General features: G+C 63.0%; 1 protein-coding gene across 6 annotated transcripts in view; it reads left to right on the top strand.

The window, feature by feature from the left end:
- Window positions 1-20,222, top strand: part of BAIAP2 (BAR/IMD domain containing adaptor protein 2) — a 71,450-nt gene that overhangs the window by 42,074 nt on the left and 9,154 nt on the right. For 4 of the 6 annotated variants that reach the window (XM_067715165.1, XM_067715168.1, XM_067715167.1 and 1 more), the window contains exons 6-13: window positions 552-689; window positions 11,794-11,946; window positions 14,592-14,816; window positions 14,998-15,199; window positions 15,842-16,043; window positions 16,999-17,067; window positions 17,479-17,641; window positions 19,476-19,510. In XM_067715165.1, coding sequence (XP_067571266.1) covers window positions 552-689; window positions 11,794-11,946; window positions 14,592-14,816; window positions 14,998-15,199; window positions 15,842-16,043; window positions 16,999-17,067; window positions 17,479-17,641; window positions 19,476-19,510 — 1,187 coding nt within the window. The remainder of the gene's footprint in view (window positions 1-551; window positions 690-11,793; window positions 11,947-14,591; window positions 14,817-14,997; window positions 15,200-15,841; window positions 16,044-16,998; window positions 17,068-17,478; window positions 17,642-19,475; window positions 19,511-20,222) is intronic. The other 2 variants (XM_067715169.1, XM_067715170.1) reach the window with 1 other exon arrangement.

Raw genomic sequence — 20,222 nt, 5'->3', positions numbered from 1 at the left:
TTTCATCTTCCTGTGAGCTCTCCATCCTGTGGGTTTCCTGCAGCTCCTCTGACATTCATGCCCATTTGAAACTAAATGTGACCCTGTGAGTGGACTCTTGTGTCTGATGCCCCACATGCCAGGTTCCACTACTCCCGCCTCTCGGCCGCTTTTTGTAAAAACGATGTGAGGCAGCCGCCCTGTGGAACCTGTGTGAACTCCTCTGACCCGCTGTCGTCTCCTGGAGTTCTTCATGCCCTGACCCTGCCCTGTCACCTCTCCCAGGTTGATAAGAAGGGCGAGGGGCTGGGCTCTGTCAGTGTTCATTACATGATTTGACCTGAGGCACTTCCGGCCCTGCGGTGGGAGAGAGCGAGGCGGCTCGGTGGGAGAGAGGGAGGCTGGCTGGTTTTCCCAGCCCTGATCTTTGCCTCCAGGGTGGGCAGAGCTGAGGCCTCAGGTTTGCAGCTGCACAATTCCTGCCGTCCACAGGGTCCGGGCCGCTGTGGCCCAGTTGAGAGCGGGAGGGGCGCACCAGCTCATTGCCCGTGGCTTTGTTGTTTGAATCTCAGGCTGCGCTGAAGAAATACCAGACGGAGCAAAGGAGCAAAGGTGATGCACTGGACAAGTGCCAGGCCGAGCTGAAGAAACTCCGCAAGAAGAGCCAAGGGAGCAAAAACCCCCAGAAGTACTCGGACAAGGAGCTGCAGGTGGGACTCGGCCGCCGCGTGCTGGGGGCTCTGCCTGGGGACACAGGAGTGTTGGGTCCCCGGTTATGGTTTTGGGACTTCTCGGGCCTTTTAGTGAGCGGTGAAGGGCAGGCGCTCTTGTCTGTCCCCAGCACTCACCCTTCTGGGTCTCGGGGGGGCGAGGCTGATCCCTCCTGATGAAACTGGGCAGAGCCAGGCTCCGCTCTCCTGGGGGATTTTGGGTGGTTGGGTGCCCGGCGTCCCAGAGCCAGCAGGACAGCAGTCCCATCCTGTAGCCTCAGTGGGTGCCAGAGGGCTCTCCACCGAAGGAGCAGAACCCAGACGGAATCTTCCTGCCTGTTGCTCTGATTCCTACCTCGGCCAGAGATCCCAGACCGTTACTCTGACTGACTTGTGAATGCCTGCTCCCAGCACAGACCCAGAGACCCCGGGGCAGGCAGATGCTGGCTGGTCCAGCATCTCAGTGACTCTTCTGCGTGAGGCAGGTGGCATTGCAGGGCACGGGAGGGGCAGCCCTGGTTGTAGGCGTTACGTGCTGTGGTGAGGGGCAAGGATTTAGGACAGCGTGGCCTGTGACGGGCACGGCCCTGATACACCTGATTCACTAGAACCCTGCAGCCAGTTGACACAGATCAGGCCCAGACGCTGCTCTCCAAGGTCGCACGTCTCAGATAAGGAGGAACAGGATAGCCCCCAGTGGTCGGCAGTGGAAGCTTCCCGTGGTCACAGGCATGGGGGTGACCCCTGGGGTGAACCCCTCACCTCCTGAAGCCCCACCCTTCCTGCCAGTGATCAGGGCAGTGAGCCTGGGGGCACTGCCTGGGGCCCTCTGCATGGTGCCCGCGCATGCCCCATGGTGCCCACACCGCTGCCCGCAAGCACCTCTGGAGCACGCCAGGGCCAAGAGGCCGGTCCTGCCCACTTGAGTGCGGCATAGACGAGCAGGCCTCCTGCTCCCCCGGGGCGGCCCGGCCTCTGCGTCCCTCTGTGCCTGGGGCACCCAGTGGAGAGGATGGGGGGGGGGGCGCAGCGGCAGCTGAGAACCGCAACCTGCCGTGTGGGAAGCAGCCGCCAGTCTCCTGCAGCCCCTTACTCGGGTGTGTTCCTCATGTAGTCGCAGTGACTCAACTCCCGCCTCTCTGTAGCATCCCTTCCCCAAGTCAGACGCGTTTCCCCACATCCACAGTCTCGTGACCGTCTGTAATCCGTCACCACCTCGAGGCCTCCCCTCCCCGCAGCAAGAGCGCTGCTGCAGGGAACCCTCCCGAGTCACCCCCGCCCGGGATGTGCTCCTGGGAGAGGGTCATGAGGTCGGGGCTGGAAAGACACCTGCACTGGTGTGTGTCCGTTTTTCTGTTCTGTCCCATCCTTGACGTGTTTTGCCATTTTGTTTCCTGAAAACCTTGACCCGCTGCCTGGGAGGGCAGTGGCCTCCTCAGAGCCCTATCTGAGGGAACCCTGGGGACTGGTTTGGAGGCCTGGTGACAGGGACAGGAGGCTGGCTTTCCAGGGGTTCAGGCTGTGCACCCCCCGCTCCTTAAGGTGCTTTTTTTTTTGGTGACAGCTTTATCGAGAGGTAATTCACATACCATATAACTCACCCGTTTGATTTTGAGTACATTCGTATAGCGTTGTGTAACTGTCACCACAGTCCATTTTAGAATGTTGTCACGGCCCCAGAAAGAAAGCCCGTCTTCACCGGTCCCTCCCCGCCCCCCGGCAGCATGACCGGGATCAGACGACACGTGACCTGCGTCTGGCTTCTTGGCCTCGGCGTGACGTTTTTGAGGTTCGTCCACGTGTGTGTGTCAGTGCTTCGTTCCTTTTTATCATCACGTACCCGTGCTTCGTTCCCCTTTATGGCCATGGACTTGGAGGCTCCGTCCTGTGCTGAGGCCCTCTCCCTGGATGAGCTGGTGCTGCTGTGACCAGCTTGCTGAGAGCCGTCAGAAGGGACCGTGTCGCGGCCGGTGCATCCTGTGGCTGGGAGGGGAACAGGCCGGGCAGACGTCAGTGCGTGTGGGCTGGCGTCATCCATGGTGTTCACTCCTACGTGACTCGGAGCCACACAGGCCTGGGTCATCGTGGCTCTGCTGCCTGTGGTTCCCAGTGGCCCACTCCCCTTGCCCCAGAGCCCCTGCCACCCACTGCAAGACCTGTCTCTTCTGGAGAGCCCTGACTGCTCCACTCTGGAGTCTGGGCCTGCAGGGCCGAGAGGGTGGGATCTGCTCCCCCAGCCACGCAGGGCCAGGGGGACACAGCACAGGCTCTGCAAACCTTAGTCTTTCCGTATGGGCAGTTGGGTGGTGGTTCTCTCCTTGGGGGGGGCCTCCCAGCAGTTCCCCAGCTTGGTGAGGCCAGCCATGTCCAGCCTGGCCTCCTGGGACCTGGGAGACATCCAGTGCTGACCTTTCTTCCCATGTCCAAGGGTCACCCCACAACTGAGGCTCCCCTCTGCCCTGTATCCTCAGCACAGCCCTGCTGCCCCCGCTGAGGCCCAGTCCCCTCTGGGTATCTGCCCTGAGGCTCTCGCTCAGGGGCCTCCTCTTCACCCCCCTGTGGCCTGTCACCGCCTGGGCATAGCCATGAGGCCCTGGCCGTTGGGTTTGGATCCCAGCTGTGCCCCGTGTGCACTGGCCGTGTGGTCACGGTGAGCTCCATGTCCTCTCTCGGTTTCCCCGCTTCGGAGGGGTGTACCTCGGCCTTCCTCCCATCTCAGAGCAGGAAGGGCCCTGGGGCCTGAGCAAAGCGAGGTCACCCCTCCCCGTTCTGTGCACTTCCTCGGTTTCCTTTGTCTTTCCCAGACCCACCCCAACCCCCTCTCTACCTGCCCCTTGGCCTCCTGAGGGTGTTACTGCAGTGGTTCTCCCCCAGTAATCGAGTTCCTCCCAGGGAGGGCTGGGGCCTGTGTTCCACGCTGTCCCTCTCGCCGTCCAGCCCAGGCTGCTGACACGGTGATAGGTGGCATGTGATGTTATTCCGGTTGTGGTTGTCTTTCCAGCGACAGTCCAGCCAGTGTGTTTTTTGTTCCCTGGTGGCGCTGAACCTGAGAGGCCAGGCTGGGGCACCCTCAGAGTCCCTCATCCCGCGTCTGTGCCGGAGGGGGTGGGTGCCCAGTGTGCTGTGAGACCGTGGAAGGCATGCTGGCCACCTGTCCCGTGGACGGTTCTGGCCTACCTGGTGGCCTTGTGGAGGTGCCCAGCCCACCTGGGCATGTGAGGGTCCTTTGGCACCTGGGTCTGTTCCTTCTGGTTCTTGGAACCTTTGCAGACCTGGCCAGGAGCCAGGACCTGATGTCTCCTTTGAGGTGTGGCTGCTGGGGGCTGGGAGGGCCTTAGGCACCTTTTGGTGTGACAGCCCCTCCCCTCCCCACTGTTTCCCCTAGAGGAAATGCCTGGGCAGGGCAGGTGTGTTGAGCCGGCCCTGCCCCTCGCCTTGCCTGAGGTCCTGCTAGTCACAGGAAATGGTCTGTTTAAGACACTCTTTTTTTTTAATTTATTTTTGGCTGTGTTGGGTCTTCGTTGCTGCACCCAGGCTTTCTCTAGTTGCGGCGAGTGGGGACTACTCTTCGTTGCGGTGCGTGGGCTTCTCATTGCGGTGGCTTCTCTTGTTGTGGAGCATGGGCTCTAGGCGCACAGGCTTCGGTAGTTGTGGCACTTGGGCTCAGTAGTTGTGGCTTGCAGGCTTTAGAGCTCAGGCTCAGTAGTTGTGGCGCACAAGCTTAGTTGCTCCGCGGTATGTGAGATCTTCCCGGGCCAGGGATCGAACCCATGTCCCCTGCATTGGCAGGCGGGTTCTTAACCACTGTGCCACCAGGGAAGCCCAAGACACTCTTTTCCTGAGGAAGAGCAGGACTCTGTTCTCCCTGTCTCCATTTCGTAGAACGGCCGACACCCCAGCTCTCACGCAGTCCACTCCTGTAGCGTATCAGCTGTGGGGGCAGCTCTGTCCGTCCAGACTGTAGTTCATGGCCCTGCCCTGGAGAGCTTGGCCTCACCTGGACCCCCAGGACATCCTGGCCACTAGACCTGCTTACTCCAAGCAGATGTGTTTGCACGCTGTCACCAAGTGGGGGCAGGATTCCAGACTGTTTGGGCCCCTGGGGAGGTGGGGAAGGACCCCAGGCACCCGTGCCCCACCCCCCCACCCCGCTCTCTTGAAGCCCCCTCTGTATCCCCAGGGTCTCCACTCCGGGGACCTTCACCGGGGCCTGGGTCACATGTAGCCCAGTGGGCAGTATGTGTAGGTGGGTGTGGGCCTGGGCCCCACAGCTGGCACAGGGGCCACACCTGGGCATCACCGAGCCACAGAAGCCCCTGGGCTGACGTGAGCTGCAGCACCTCTTGGTAGAGGAGGTGGGACCCCAGACCAACGGAGCCCATGCAGCTCTGTTTTCTAGGTATGGATATGCTGCCCAGGGCTCCCACAAGTGGATGCAGGTGTGGGCTGACTCAGTGGTCCCAGGATGGGTGGACTTCCTTGGGTCAATCCCTGGGGTCACCTGTGAGCCTTCTGGCGCCCCTGGTCCATGTGTTTTCCCTCCCTGACTGGAGCTCAGTGTGGGCAGGATGCTCGCTAGGGAGGGTAGAGAGGCCCCCGAGCACCTGCCAGGCAGGGGTTGACCCTTGGAGCACCTACACACCTCCCCCGAGGCACCTCAGCTCCTGAATGGGGCGGAGCCTTGTCCCCCGTGAGCGTGTCTGTCTGTCTGTCAGTCCGTCTGGGATGGGCTCCCCGTGAGTGGGACTGGGCCAGTTTCGTGAACTGCTGATAATTGAGACTGTGTTTTGGGATTTCCAGCGAGAGAATTGATTTTAATTATAGGTCAGGGAACAGGCACTTAGAGGCATTTGGGGCACAAACTAGGACAGAGGGTTTTTTCTAGAAGTAGGGAGCACACCAAGTACTGCCCACACGGCTGAGGTCACACCCTGCACCTCTGGTCATTGCCGTGCTCGCCGGACCAGGCACTGACCGAAGCGCGCATCTCTGTGGAGGCAGCTACAGGGGACAGTCAGTGGAGGACGTACCGTGTGTCTGACAGGGCGTGGTCACAGGCCTCGTCTGGCGCCCTGTCTCTGGCCCAGGGTCCCCCTCCCCAGGCATGCGGGTGCGTGGTTGTACTTTAGCCTGTCAGGTTCTCAAAGCTTCGGGGTGATTCTGATGGACAGCCGGCCCCTGGCTGGCTGGCGGTCTCCAGGGCTTCTGACGGAAGGGTCCGGGCTGGGGTGGGACTGGTGCCGAGAGCCATCCCGGATGAAGCACTTTGGGAAGCAGTGCTGGGTGGAGTTGGTTAGGCTCTGGGTGCACGACCCCCTTACAGATCCGGAGGGCCTTGGCCAAGGATTTCTCCCGTTTCTGTTTCCTTTGGCCCCACCCCCAGCCCAGCTCTGATTAGGCAGGAGTCCTCGTCCTCCAAGGGACACCATGACTGTTAGAAAACCCAGCAGTCATCTGTGCCTTTGGGATTCGCGTTGGTGTGTGGCCGGCTGGTGGGGGCCACGGGGAGGCAGTGTGCCCTGTCCACCCCTTGTGTAGGCTCTGAGCTCTGAGGGGAGGGGCCGCCAAGACTGCAGCAGAGGGGAGAGCCCAGGAAGAGAAGGCTGGAGGCAGATGGATGGGCGTGGGTGTGGGGCGGGGTCACCCCCAGTGTGGGCCAAACCTTCTGCCCGAGCGCAGAGGGCCAGGGCCCTGGATGGTCCCTGCCGGCCCAGTGCCAGGCTCTCAGCAGCCCAGCACTTGGAGCTGCTGACAGCTCCAAGGCAGGCTTCTGCTGCTGGGACGGCAGAGGGCCCACCCACCCAGCTGGGGTTTAGGTTGCCAGGGGCCCCTTCCTCTGCCCTGATCCATCTTCCCTGTTCCCTCTCTGAGACGCAGAGAGTGGGGCCTCGAGTGTTCTGGGTGTGGGGTGTGGCTGTTGCCGGGGCCTGTGCTGAGTAAAGCAGGCGGTTCCTGCAGTTGGCTCCCCCTCACTGGGCTCCCTTGTTCCGGAAGGCGCCTCCAGATTGCCCTCTGAGAAAGGGGAGAGAGAGATTTGTTCTATTTCAAGGGATGTGTAATAAAGCAAAAACAAAATAACCATAATTTAGATCTTCAAAAAAGATAATGGCAGAGGCTGCTCCTGTTAACCCGTGGAGTTTGATGGCCGTGGTTTAAACCCCTTATGCATCTGCTGTTCTCATTTTAAAAAGCTCTTCAGTGTGAAAGGCAGTCTGTGGACAAGGCACCGCATCCCAGCAGTGGGACATCTTCTTTCCTTGGGGTATAAGCAGTTAGGGGTCTTCCTGGAAAAGAACAACTGAGAAGCCAGAAGCCACTGCGCCCTCTTAGGGCTTCTGTGTCCACAGATAGTATCAGGATTCTCAGTCCTCTGGGGGACTCTTTCCCTTCCCTTGGTCCCCCCCAGACCTACCCCCAATTCACCAGATCAAGCCACACAATTTCCCCTCCAGACTGGGCTGCCTACTTGGATAGCACCGTGGGAAATCGGGAGCATCTTATGCTGTCAGAGCTGGGAGGGCTCTCGGGGGCAGCACCGGGCACACGGCACCTGTCTTTTCACCCTGAGAGGTGGGCATGTAAAACAGTGAGAAGAAACAGGTGAAGGGCTTTATTTAGCGGCACATGTCTAGAGTGTTATTTAGACACGCAATCATTGTAACAGATACTAGTGAGGTGTTCTGCGTTCCTGTTTTTCTGCTGAGTCTTTGAAGCTGGATGTGAATTTTGTACCTGCAGAACCTCCAAGATCACGTGAGGCAGGGGCTGCCATGTCGGGTGCTGACGATCTGGCTCAGCCTCTGAGGAAACTGAGACCCAAAGGGTCCAGAGACTTGGCAGGGACCACCCAGCAAGGTGGGCACAGGAGCCCGGGCTCCATCCTCCTCCAGGTCCCAGGGCAGCAGAGCAGACCCCAGAACTGGAAGGCGTGGGTCCTGGAGGCCTGGCGCGCTCCCTGGTGGCCACCCGAGGCCTCGGCTCAGCGTGCTCACAGATTGCTGAGACCCCGTCCCCTTGGACCGCAAGCCTTTGTCAGCATGTCCAGCCCACTGGTGTGGACAGAAGTGGCCCCACGTTCTCTCCTGGGGTCTGGGCATGGGGATGCCCATGGGCGCACCCCTCCCAGCACATCCTTTCTGGACACGCCAGCGTGTGAGTGTGCTGCGCAGGGCGTGGGCAGTGGGATCTGTTTGGTCACGGACCACCACCACCACCCCACCCCACCCCCCAATCTAGTGATGGCTGTGGGCCCTTTCTCAGGAAATTGGGAAGCCCGGGGCCCATGGGTCCCTGATGCTTGCAAGAGGCACTGCACTTTCTGCCTAAGGGTGTGCCCACAGCACGTTCCCCGCAGAGCTGCCTGCTAGCTGTTGCATCTGCTGGACCGTGGGCAGGAGGGCGCAGTTGCCCTCTCCCGAGCCTTGCTCTGAGCTCTTGTGTTTAAATGAGATTTTTAAGGGTCCTCCAACAATCCACTGAACCGCTGCCACAGCCCTCACCAAGCTTCACCCACTGACCCAGGCTGTCCTCCCTATTCTTGGCCTGGGTGCCAGGTGCATCAGACCAGGGAGTGGGCACGGGCCCGGTCAGCAGGGCTGCCCCCAGAAGGTGCCCCGTGGCTGAATGAATGCAGCTTGGGGGCGGCAGATTCTGGCTGTACCTTCCTGTACATCGCAGCTAATCGGGTCCCCTCCTTGTCTCCTTGGAGTAATGGTTACTAGTGGTGACAGCTGAGGCCCAAGGATTCCGCTGTCATTCACCAGCTGGAGTGGTTAGGGGCAGCGTTGGGGTTTTGAGAAACGTGGGAAAGCCACGATGGCCTATCCGGTGAGGGAAACCAAAGCCTCGGGTGTTTTCTAGAATGCCCCTCCCCCGCTCTGAGTCACTGGCTTGCTCCGCGGAGGAGAGGAGACGTGTGTTCTGATCACTTTTGTCTTCTCGGATTACAGGGCTGTTCAGCCCAGGGTGACTAAGTGGGAGCGTTCTGTGGGTCTTAAATGCTTTCAGCTGGGTGTTTCTATAGTGTGGTCTCCATAGCACCCGCTAAGCAAGGAGCAGGGGAAGGTGGGGGCAGGGAGGATGCAGGACGCCAGGAGCTTGGCCACGGTGCCTGCCTGTGGCAGGGACCGGCTTGGGGCGTTTTCTGGGGCCTGTTGCTAAGTCATCAGAGCTGTAGGGTCAGGCACGTTCTGTCCTCTGCACGTCCCAGAGAGCGCGGCCACTCCTGCACATTTGGGGAGTGTCCCTGCCGACAGCGGCCAGCAGCCAGCTTGGCCTGGAGGCTGCAGCGGGGGGCGGGGTGGGGGTGTGTGTCCTCCTCCTCTGCCCGTTCGAGGGCGAAGCTCCTCACTTGGCCTGGATTTCTAGGATCTGCCCGTGAAGTGGTGGCCTCTCTCCACAAGGAGGCAGCGTCCTGGGAAAGGAGGTCAGGAGGGCCTGCCGTCGTTCCTTGACAGAAGTGGCAGCCAGTGTCCTGGCCGGCTAGCTCTCTGCCCAAGCCAGATGATTGGTGTGGGGACCGTGGAGGAAGGGTCGGCTCTCCAGGTCCTTGTGGCCCCCGCCTGGGCTGGCCCTCCTGGCCGGTGTAGCTCGACGTCTCTCCTGCCCTATCCCAGGCACCTGTGGTCCCTGGGAAGACACTGGGTGGCTCTCGTAGCCCCAGGTTCCCTGCCTGAGACCTGAGCTGCTCCTGACCATTCTTGGGGCTCGTTTGAATAAATGGAAATCTTAAAAATAAACCACCACTCCCTCCCTTGGCACGGGAGGCTGCCAGGCAGCTAATGAGGCCAGTGCCCCGCGTCATCTCGTCCAGAGCTGGTTTCTCTCCCCTCCAGGGAGTGGGAGCGTTGAGGTGAAAGATGTTACCGCAGCCTGAAAACCCAGAAACCGTCGGCAGGACGGACGGGGATACCGGGCCGGCACGAGGAGGAGCCGTCCTCAGCAGTGGGCTCAGGGCGGGAGGACCCTGGGGGCCCACGTCCCAGTTTACGCTGCTGTCCTGGGGTAACCGCTGGAGGAGGTGCCTTGCCCTCCCCAAAGTCCCGAATTAGGGTACAGTGGGAGGTCTCCCTTGGGCCTTCCTGCATGAGGCTCCGTGCTGATCTCTCAGTGTCTCAGCCCCTCTTGCCTGGGCGTGGGGTCTCCACGTGCCTGGCTCACCCCGCGCCCACCCCTGGCCAGCACTGGAGCAGCCCCCAGGGAGGGTAGGAGGTGGTGACCCCGGTGAAGGGCTGGCCGTCTGGGGCTTACCCTGGGGTTAAAAGCCAAACTCCTTCCGGAGCCTCGCAGCAACTTTTCCTGAGGCTGCCCCTTAAGGGGCTCCCAGGACCCCAGCCGAGCCCCTGTATGTGCCCCTGTATGCAAGGATGGGCAGGACAGGCCAAGGGAGGCGTCTTTATTCAGGGCTGGTTGAAGCCTGCAAGGCCACGCTGACGTCCCACCATCCCCTGGACGTGGTAGGACAGCCACGGAGCAGAGCGGGCATGGGACCCTCCGGGGGATTTCAGTCTAGCATTGGGTATTGTTTAGGTGATAGGGCAGGCACAGCGGGGTTGTGCATCAGGGTCCCCCTCTCTGTGAGGGAGCCCTGCCCCTTCCAGGCCCTTCTGTCCAGAGGGTGTTCCCGCCCCCAGGCTTCCTGTCCGCATAAGGGCTTCGGGTGTGAGCCACTCCCCCTTGGTGGGCGGCATCTGAAGGGACCTCCCCACACAGCACAGCCTTGCCCACGGTGGCCTCCACAGGCCCCCAGTAGCACCCCAAATCTGCAGACTTGCTCCCCTACTTCCTGGAGGAGCTACGGTGCAGGGGGTGTTCTGCAGGAGCAGGGGCTGCAGGCTCTGATGCGCACGCGTCTCAGAACCCGGAGGAGAGCACTTGGAGCTGCTCGGGCTGCTGGGGTGGGGGGCCGCGGCAGTGGAGGCAGGGCTGCCCTGGAGGCCTCTCTCCTCCTGCACAGACTTTCTCAGGCACACCCACCCCGAGGTGTGGCGGCCCTGCAGCTGCTCAGGAGGACCAGGGCCGGCTCCTTTAGGGCTGGGGTAGTGGACTGGCCCATTTTGGCTGCCCTCCCAGGGCGAGGAGAGGGGGTTCAGTGTTGAAGGCGGGGTGATCTGCAGGCATTGGAGGGGGGAGCAGGGTCCCAGTCCTGGTGAGGGCGCTGGGCAGGCCCTGCCTGGGGTAGTGTGCTCACTCACGCTGACTGAGCTGAGCTGTGCACTGGTGAGAGCGCTGGGGACGGCCCTCGCCCTCCAGCTGAGCGCGCTGGAGGGGAGGGGAGGGGAGGTGACAGGAACTGCCTGCACTGCGCCCACCGGCTCCGCACCGCCCACCCACGCTGAGTCAGAGCTGGTGGAGGAGCCGGGCGAGTTAGGCGGGGGAGGCCGCCCCCTCGTGGCCTGGACCTGCCCGCGCCGCCGGGGATGGGGCTTGATTGGGCAGAGGCTGCTCCCTGGCCGGCCAAAGGACAGCGACACCAGCTTGGGGCGGGGAGTCTGTGCCCCGTGTGGAGCGTGGAGGGGTGAGAGGGGAGACAGGAAGGGGCTGGCAGGGCTCCCACACCCGGGAAGCTGGGCCCTGCAGACCCACACCCAGACGTGGAGAGGGGCCTGCAGGCCCCCCTGGGACAGCTGCCCCTAGTCTTGCTGGTACTTTATTACTGAAACTTTCCAACCTGCAGAGAACGTTCTGGGATGCCCCAGTATCAAGCGGGGTCTCCTGTGTCTGCGTTCTCTGCCCACCCCATGGGATCTGGGTGTGAATTAGTCATTCTCCAGCACAGTGCCAGCTGAGCTTTCCTGGTCTACCGAGCATTAGGGTGGCTTTTATTAGGTTTGGAGTCCGGGTCCGAGGGAGATGACCACCGCCACCAGCCTCACCAAGCAACCTGCCAGCATGGTCCCCACATGGACGGCTGCTGGGGCACCAGGGGGCAGTGGCACAGCAGGGCAGCCCCATGGCCAGGGTGAGTCACACGGCCAAGCCCCACACCAGTGCGCCGGCCGGGAGGTGTGCTCCTCCTCCGTGGGGCCACCCAGAACTGGAGGTGAGCGCGCGCTGTCCCGTCAGCTGGCTCATCTGCCTCTTCTATCCCCTCTCCCACCCCCAGTACATCGACGCCATCGGCAACAAGCAGGGGGAGCTGGAGAGCTACGTGTCCGACGGCTACAAGACTGCTCTCACTGAGGAGAGGAGGAGGTTCTGCTTCCTGGTGGAGAAGCAGTGTGCCGTGGCCAAGAACTCCGCCGCCTACCACTCCAAGGTGGGTGCTCACTCTGCGCGGGGCCGAGCCCTTGTTGGCGAAACGACTGCTTCCCCCGGGAGCACCGGGACGCGTCCAGCCTGGAGCTGTCGTGAAGGAACATTGTGCTGAACATCCCATGTGTTTTGGATTTCCCCAGGGCGGGAGTTCTGGAAGGAGAGTTACCAGGTTAAAGCTGCAGATGCTTTAAGACTCCCGTTAGAAGTTGCGGGCTGTGTTTTTGAGAGCACTTACACTAACAGCCCACTAAGAGGGTCTCCTCCAGGGATCGAGCTCCTTGGGAGGGGCTGCAGTGCCAGGGAACCCCTACAGAGGCCAGCTTAGGCCCCCGGGGCCAGCGAGACCCAGAGGACACACCTCCCCTGCAGGGACAGGTAGCTTCACTGAGGCTTCTGTTCCTGTAGTCCACAGGTAGGAGCTGGGGTGGGGTCAGAGCTGTCTGCAGGAACATTCCAGAACGTTCTGAGAGTTAGGTGTGGTTAGGCAGCTCAGCCAACCAGGGAGGCCCTCGTTTGTGTCCTTTTTCCATAAAGGGCTTCTGCGGGTCAGCACCTCATACACATGCTTGATCTGACTCAGCTTCTGGTCCCCAGGCGGGAGCTGCCAAGGAGACAGATGCCCTCCCTCCGCGGAGAGGCTCCTGCTTGCCTGGGCCTGCCCGAGGGCCTGCCGCCACCACAGGTGCAAAGCAAGGACGGTGACAGGACTTACGTCCTTTGCAGGGTCGGGAGTCGGGCCACCCCACCGAGCGGGGCTTTGCCGGCAGGCCCTGTGCCCCGAGGGCTCACTGGCAGCAGGGCGGTACTTGCTGCAGTTCTCCAGCAGGGCCTCCGCAGCGCCCACGCGGCCCCAGGCAATACTGTGGCAGGCGTATGCGCCCTCTGGCGGCTGGGCCCCGTGACTGGTCAGGGAGAGCGCAGGCCCATACGTGCAGGAAGGGCAGGAAAGCAGTCCTTTTCCAGGATGCCACCATCTCTGTCTCCTGGGGGGCCTGATCACGTGTATGCGAGACACGACAGCTAACTTTCCAGGGAGCTGGACGCCAGCCCCCTGGTAGGTTTCAAAGAGGCACAAGCCCCCGGGCTGGGGCACCGGGGCACGAAGGCAGCACCACCCCAGCCTATTCCCAGCAGCAGGCGCCCGGCATTTCCCTGTGCCTGGGTTCAGGCCCGACAGCGACAGGGCCATCATCAGGGTGGGAGCCCTGGGCTGCGGCGCCCTGATCCTGGGTTGTCCCTGTTAGTACAGGGTCCCTGCTGACCCGCTTTCTCACCACCAGCCCAGACCCATCAGCTATTTCTCTCAACCAGGAGCCAGTTAGTAAATATCTCGTTCTGGTTATTGCACAGAGAAGTGGCCACAGATGGGTAAACCAACGGACGTGGCTGTGTTCCAGTCAAACCTTGTTCACAGACGAGCAGCCAGCCCTCGGGTGGTTGTTTGTTGGCCCCTGGTTTAAACCAACAGGTGGTAGAGGGGGCCACGGCCTGCTCCAAAGGGCTGTTTGTCCAGCAACCTCCAGTTTCCCCATGTGGGCGCCACCTCCCTGCCCCAGACACAGGTCAGAAGAAGTGGGAAGAGAGACTTCCCTGGCGGTCCAGTGGTTAAGACACGGCGCTTCCATTGCAGGGGGTGCAGGTTCAATCCCTGGTCAGGGAACTAAGATCCCTCATGCTGCGCAGCACTGCCAAAAAATGGGGGGGAGAAAAGTGGGAAGATAAGTGAGGAGAGACAGTGAGGGCTGGACAGACCCTTCTGAGGTCCTGGAGACCGTGACTGCCCCAAGCTGGGGGGCAGCTCCACCCAGGGGGGGTCTGGGGTCTGCAGTGGAACATGGGTTGTGTCACCTGTTGCAGGTAGGGTAGCCCACTTTGGTCAGAGGGCCAGGAGAGGGGGAGGGCACAGCTGCACCCCAGGCCCTGAGTGTGTCCGTGTCGTGGACACAGGGCCCCTGAATGGGCTGCAGGGAACCTCAGGCTGGTGTCTCACTCTGGCTGCACCCCCATCCTGGGGCCCCGGTCAGGCCTGTGGCTTCCTCATCCTTTGTCAGGCCCTGTGCTCTTCTGGCTAGCTGTGTCCTGGGCAGGCCCTGGTGCACACTGGAGGGACAGCTGGGCTTGTGGGCCCCTGGGTGGTGCCCTGATCGTAGCTGGGCTTTGGGCAGCTCTGTCCCTTCCCCACGGTCTCCTCTGTCCCTGCGAGGTTTCCTGGCCCTCAAGTCTGCCCAAGTGGCGCTCTTCCTAGTATCTCATGGTTTGCCCACAAAGGGCCTTTCTGTTCCGTGGCTGACCACTTGAGCACCTGTCCATTTCAGCTCCCTCGGGCCCCTGGGGAGGCCCGCCCTGATCAGGCCTTGGTTTGGTCTCACTCCTGAGGGTCCCTCGACTGCACAGCTCACTGCATCTTCTCAGCCCCTTTCCTAGGTCGGGGGTCAGGGACTTACAGGTGGCTCATCTGGCTGTAAGGTACCCACCTGGTGAAGAGCAGCCCTAGCCAGGTGTGCCCCTCCCGGGGTGCCAGGCGGGAGCCGGGGGCTGCATCAGTGAGGTCGGCAGCAGGCCCTGGGCTCCCCCAGCCCTGCGGGCAGGCTATAGGAGCCTGCGGCCGGCCCTCATTGCCACCCTGTTTGGCTTTCTCCGCTTCAGGGCAAGGAGCTGCTGGCACAGAAGCTGCCGCTGTGGCAGCAGGCCTGTGCCGACCCCAACAAGATCCCAGACCGCGCCGTGCAGCTGATGCAGCAGATGGCCAGCAGCAATGGGTCTATACTCCCCAGCGGCCTGTCGGCCTCCAAGTCCAACCTGGTCATCTCAGACCCCATTCCGGGGGCCAAGCCCCTGCCGGTGCCCCCTGAGCTGGCCCCGTTTGTGGGGGTAAGTCCTTGCTCTGGAAAGCTTTATGGGGGTGTGGGGGGATGGCCCCCCTTGGCACCAACGGTTGGCATCCCGTAGCAGCTGGGGTGCGCCCCTGCTGGGGGCAAGGGGTTCTCCACACTGGCCTCACCCGGGCCGGGCCCTCCTGCCACACCGCCCCCATGCCGCCTCTTCCCGACAGCGGTTGTCTGCCCAGGAGAACACGCCGGTCATGAATGGCGTCTCAGGCCCCGACAACGAGGACTACAACCCCTGGGCTGACCGCAAGGCCGCCCAGCCCAAGTCCACATCTCCTCCGCAGTCTCAGAGCAAGCTGAGCGACTCCTACTCCAACACACTTCCTGTGCGCAAGAGCGTGGCCCCCAAGAACAGCTATGCCACCAGTAAGAGCTCCGCTGGGGCCCCAGCCCTGCCCGTAGTAGTAACATCACACCTGAGGGGAGGCTGGGGAGGTCCAGAGGCTCGCAAGTGTGCATGCCTGTGTGCAGCACCCCGGGGGCCCCTTTGAGATTGCCTTCCTGGACCCTTGGGCTTGGCCAGGCTCCCCCATTAAGTGAACATGATAGGGTGGGGCAGTGTGGGGACGCCAGCAGCTCAGCTGGTGACAGGAGCAGGTGGATGACGCTGGGGAGGGCTTTGCTGACTGTGGCACAGGTTCCCGCCCTCCCACGTCTGCCGTGGTCGGCACTCTCCCTCCTGCAGCCCCACCGGTGGCCTCGGCCCGTGAGGGTCTCCTGAGTAGCAGATGGGAAAGCTGAGGCTCAGGCCCAGAGAATTGCCCCTGCTGATGAGTGGCAGGTCAGAGGCTGAATCCACACGCACCCCAGCTCCCGGCCCTTCCGCAGTGTGAGCCACGCAGCCCTGGAGGCCTGGTAGTCGCCCATCAGGATGGACAGTCCACCTCCAGGCCCACCTGGGGCCTCCTAGCCGCTCACCATCGGGCAGCTGAGCTGACGGGAGGGTGACCGTGCCCTTACCCGCTCGGGGCAGAGATCCCCCTCACACCTGCCCTGTCGTCCCGGCAGCCGAGAACAAGACCCTGCCCCGCTCGAGCTCCATGGCAGCTGGTCTGGAGCGCAATGGCCGCATGCGGGTGAAGGCCATTTTCTCCCACGCGGCTGGGGACAACAGCACCCTACTGAGCTTCAAGGAGGGCGACTTCATCACCCTGCTGGTGCCTGAGGCCCGTGACGGTTGGCACTATGGCGAGAGCGAGAAGACCAAGATGTGAGTCCTGTGTGGGCAGTGGGAACCTCAGCCTCATGACCTGGTCCTCAGACGTCCTGATTCTGGGCTCTGGGTCCTCCTTTGAACTGATGGTCCAGGTCCCACGCTTCTGTTGGGAGGGACAGATGTAGCCGAGGGCCCCCCACCGTCCCTCACTTCCACATCCCCGACCTAGCCCATCATCCCACGTGTGCCCTCCCAGTCAGCAGAAGCCAGCCTTCCACCCCAAAACCTTTCCGTGCATGTGAGCAGCCCTCGCGCTGGGGTTCTAGAAGTGGCCTTGGGCCGGATGGGCCGCGCCGTCACGGCTTAATTGAACGCCTGTTGCCAAGAGGCTGTGCCAACGCCTGGCTCTTGTTCAGCCAGGGCCCGCCCAGGTCAGGGGCTGTCCCGTCCCACCTGCACGCTTCACACCCCACTCCACCGCCACCACCATTGTCTGCATGCGTCTGTCCGCCGGGTGAGAGACCCCTGCCCCGGGGCAGAAGCAGCCTGCCTTAGCCGGGAGGAAGATGCTGCGCGGAGCCTGGCTCTGGCCCACTGGCAGCCGCCACCCTTGAGGGGCAGCTCTGAGGAGCGGGGGCACCGGCAGGGCACCCGCATCCCCAACACCACACCTGCCTCCCCCAGGCAGCCTCTCACGTTGGTGCCGTGGTTCTGTGTGGCCAGTTGGGGCTCCGCCCAGCTGGGCCACGTGGCAGGAAACCAGCCCTGTTTGTTGAAGAAGTAAGAGCCCTGCTTGGGTCCTGGCACCTTCCCTCACCCCCAGCCTGGCTCCCGTCCGGAGCAGGGCAGTTCCGAGCTGGATGCATGCCCCGCGTGGGTGCTGCGGTCTCTTGGTCTCCCTGGAGCGCGCACACGTGTTCCCTCAGGTGCAGCCAGGTCGGGGAATGGGTGGGACTTGGCGCCGGAACGCAGAGGCCCTGGCACACTCTGACAGGGTCTGCTCTTCCAGGCGGGGCTGGTTTCCCTTCTCCTATACCCGGGTCCTGGACGGTGACGGCGGTGACAGATTGCACATGAGGTGAGCATGCCGACAGGGGCAGGTGGCCCATAGCTCTGGGAAGGGGCTGCGCCTTTGAGGCCCTAGGGTGCAGGGGTGCGGAGGTGCTCTGAGGGCGGCGTCTGAGAGCCCCGGGGGTCGCTGCCAGCTGTGGGGGGCGGGGTGGGGGCCCCGTGAGCCCCCCAGGTCCCTCTGGCCCTCGGGAAAGCAGGAGACTCGCTGCGGGAGCCAGCAACGGGCTGAGCGGCTGCCGTAGGGCTTGGCTCCCCTCCCGCCTGCACGCTTCACACCCCGCTCCTAGGAGGGGGCTGGCCCACCGGGGCGGCGTGGCTGCACCCCAGGCCCCAGAGAGCAGCCTCTCGTTCCGCCTCCCTTGCGGGGCCCGGCGAGGTGGGGGGCCCGAGCTGACGGCCCTGTGCCACGTCCCCACAGCCTGCAGCAGGGGAAGAGCAGCAGCACGGGCAACCTCCTGGACAAGGAAGACCTGGCGCTCCCGCCCCCTGACTACGGCACATCGTCCCGGGCCTTCCCTGCCCAGACGGCCGGCCCTTTCAAGCAGAGGCCCTACAGCGTGGCCATGCCTGCCTTCTCCCAGGTGAGCTGGGGGCCTTGGCAGGGGCCGTTGATGGGTGGGCTCGGCTGCAGTCCTGTGTTGGCACCTCCACTGGAAGGCCGTGGGCTCGGGGGTCTGGGCCTGGCATCTGCACCCCTGCTGTGGCCACCTCAGGGGGCACAGCCAGACGTCCTCTATAGTCTCAGGGCTCTAGAGAAGGCACGGCGGCCCCTGTGCCTGCCCTTCCCTCGGGCTCGGGTGCTGCCGGCCTTGAGACTGCACTGGACGCTGCCTCTCGGGAGGAGCCCCTTCCCTGAGAGCCGTGGGGCTCCTGCCATCATGGGTCCGAGTGCAGACGAGTGCCTGCCACTCAGGGCCCGAGACGTGGCCGGAACCTTCTAGTTAGTGTGTTTCTGGGGCCCTTAGGAGGCAGGGCCGGGCACGTGAGGTCAGGCCACCTGGTACCAGGCGACCAGAGGCAGAAGACTGAGGCTTGGGTCCCCGGTGGATCCCCTGATGGATCCCCCGTGTGCCTGGCGGTCTTGAGGTCAAGGCGGGGCTGGGGTGTGAGTGTGGACGGTGCTGCACAGCTCTGCTGGGGAAGCTCGTGGGGTGGAGGGGGCCCAGGCTTCCAGGACGTTCATCTGCTGTGGCTGCGTGGTAGGCGGGGGCCAGCAGCTCTGTTCCGGTGCCGCTCTCTAGGGCAGGGCCTCCCTCGGTTTGGGGGTTGGGGGGCCCAGGCAGAGGGGAGAGAAGAGAAGAGAACTCAGGTTTCTCTAGGGTTTGAGCAGCCAGAGAGTTGACCCAACAGCTGGGGCTCCCATATTGACAGTGTGATGTCAGAAGTGGGTGAGGCAGGGAAGGGCTCTGGGTGCGTGGTGGCCGACTCTCCCTTCCAGCTGTCCCTGTCCTGTCCTCGGCCACCTCTCCTTCCTGTGAGGAGGGCTCAGCTGGCATATGCTGTGTGAGTTGTCGAGGGTGGAGGGAGCCGTCTTCAGGGAATTGACGGCTCAGGCAGAGTGAACACGTGATTCGAGACAGCTTAAGTGGTGAGAGGGGCAAGGCCGAGGTGGTGTGGCCGGACCCTTGGATGGAACCTTTCAGAGAAGGTGATGTTGGGACCAGTGGCCAGGGCAAGCAGCAGGGAGGGAGAGGCTGATCCCACCTTGGGAGAGGCGTGGCGCCTCGGGGGGCCACAGGGCCAGGCTGCGGAGCAGTGAGACACTTCAGTCCCTCTGCAGCCTCACCCAGGCCTCGGCTGGCCTGGCCTGGAGAGGTCTGACCACTGCTTGTTGCTCTCGCTTCCTGGTTGCTGGTTTTGGTTTTGATGCTTAGAGAGCTGAGGAGGGTGTCCCCAGTACCCCTCAATGGCTTTGGGGCGGCAGCTGCTTCAGGGCCAGGAAGCTGCAGCTGGGTGTGGGGCGCTCAGGGGCCGGCACAGGCGTGCATGAGGCAGGCGTGCGGGTGACCTTCGGTGCAGCCGCCCTCCCCACGCCAGCCTCCGCCAGCCTGGCTTCCCCGATGCCCCACCGTCAGTGGTTTCAGCCTCTGGGTTCCCCAGGAAGCCCTCACTTGCCAGGTGTTCCTACCATGTGACCTGCAGGGCCTAAGAGCCATAGGGAACATGGGTGGAAGGGCGTCATCAGGTGATCTGTCTTGTGTGTGCCCGGGAGCGTGAGCTCACCGTCGGCCGCTGGCCAGATAAGGAGACATCTCTGTGAATTGGGGAGGTCACTGCTCAGGAGGGGAGGGGCCCCTTCATGTCCTCAGCTGCAGGCAGCACTGCACACCCTGGGGTTAGGAGGGGACCCTGCCCTGCAGATCTGGCCTCACCCCCTGAACCCCAGCCTGACCTGTTTCTTCCTTTCCTCCCCAGGGTTTGGATGATTACGGAGCACGGGCCGTGAGCAGGTAAGGGGTTTTGAGACTCGTCTTGGGGAGCTGTGGGTTTTGGGGAGCTGTCCCACCGGAGGCTGGAGTTGGGTGTCTCCCCTCCCAGGCCTGCTCTGTTGGGGCCTGGCTGGAGACCATGGTGTCGCCACTCTGAGTCAGTGAGCGGGGCCCAGGGTGCCTGTTCTCTGCCCCTCACCGCGTTGTGCCTTCCCCCAGTCCGCTCTGTAGGGCAGGGCCCTCGGTGCAGGATGCCCTGTCCCCTGGCAGTAGCCCAGGGTCCCCAGATAACGCCGAGTGGGGGAAGCAGCCCCTCCTGGAGCTGCCTTCATGCTCCCCTTGCGGGCAGGTGGGTGGGTTGGAGCAAGCCGGGCCTGGCCCTGTGCCCAGGCCGGAGTCAGGGACCCACTGCAGCCACTACTGGGGCTCCCATTCTTTCCTGGTGGGGCCCTCGGGCTGCCCACAGCCGCAGCATGACCCCCTCACCTGGTGGTTTTGTGGCCCTGCTCTTTCCTGGCGTCCACACCTGCTTGTCCAGACCTCGGCCAGGAGGGGGGCCCGCCCCTGGGCTCGTCTCCCCGGAACCAGCCCAGGCCGGTGCAGATGGCTCAGGGCTGCAGCCTCCTGAACCCCTGACCCGGCCGCAGCCCTTGTCCAGGCTCTGGGGGTCTCCTGTCACCACTCCCCCAGGGCCGGTGGCCAGTCGCGCGGCTGGGAGGGCAGCTGCGGGGGA

This window comes from Pseudorca crassidens, chromosome 19 (assembly GCF_039906515.1).
Source record: "Pseudorca crassidens isolate mPseCra1 chromosome 19, mPseCra1.hap1, whole genome shotgun sequence".
Lineage (NCBI taxonomy): Eukaryota > Metazoa > Chordata > Mammalia > Artiodactyla > Delphinidae > Pseudorca > Pseudorca crassidens.
The sequence above is the reverse complement of the archived record's forward strand: the minus strand, read 5'-3'. Positions and strand labels throughout refer to the sequence as shown.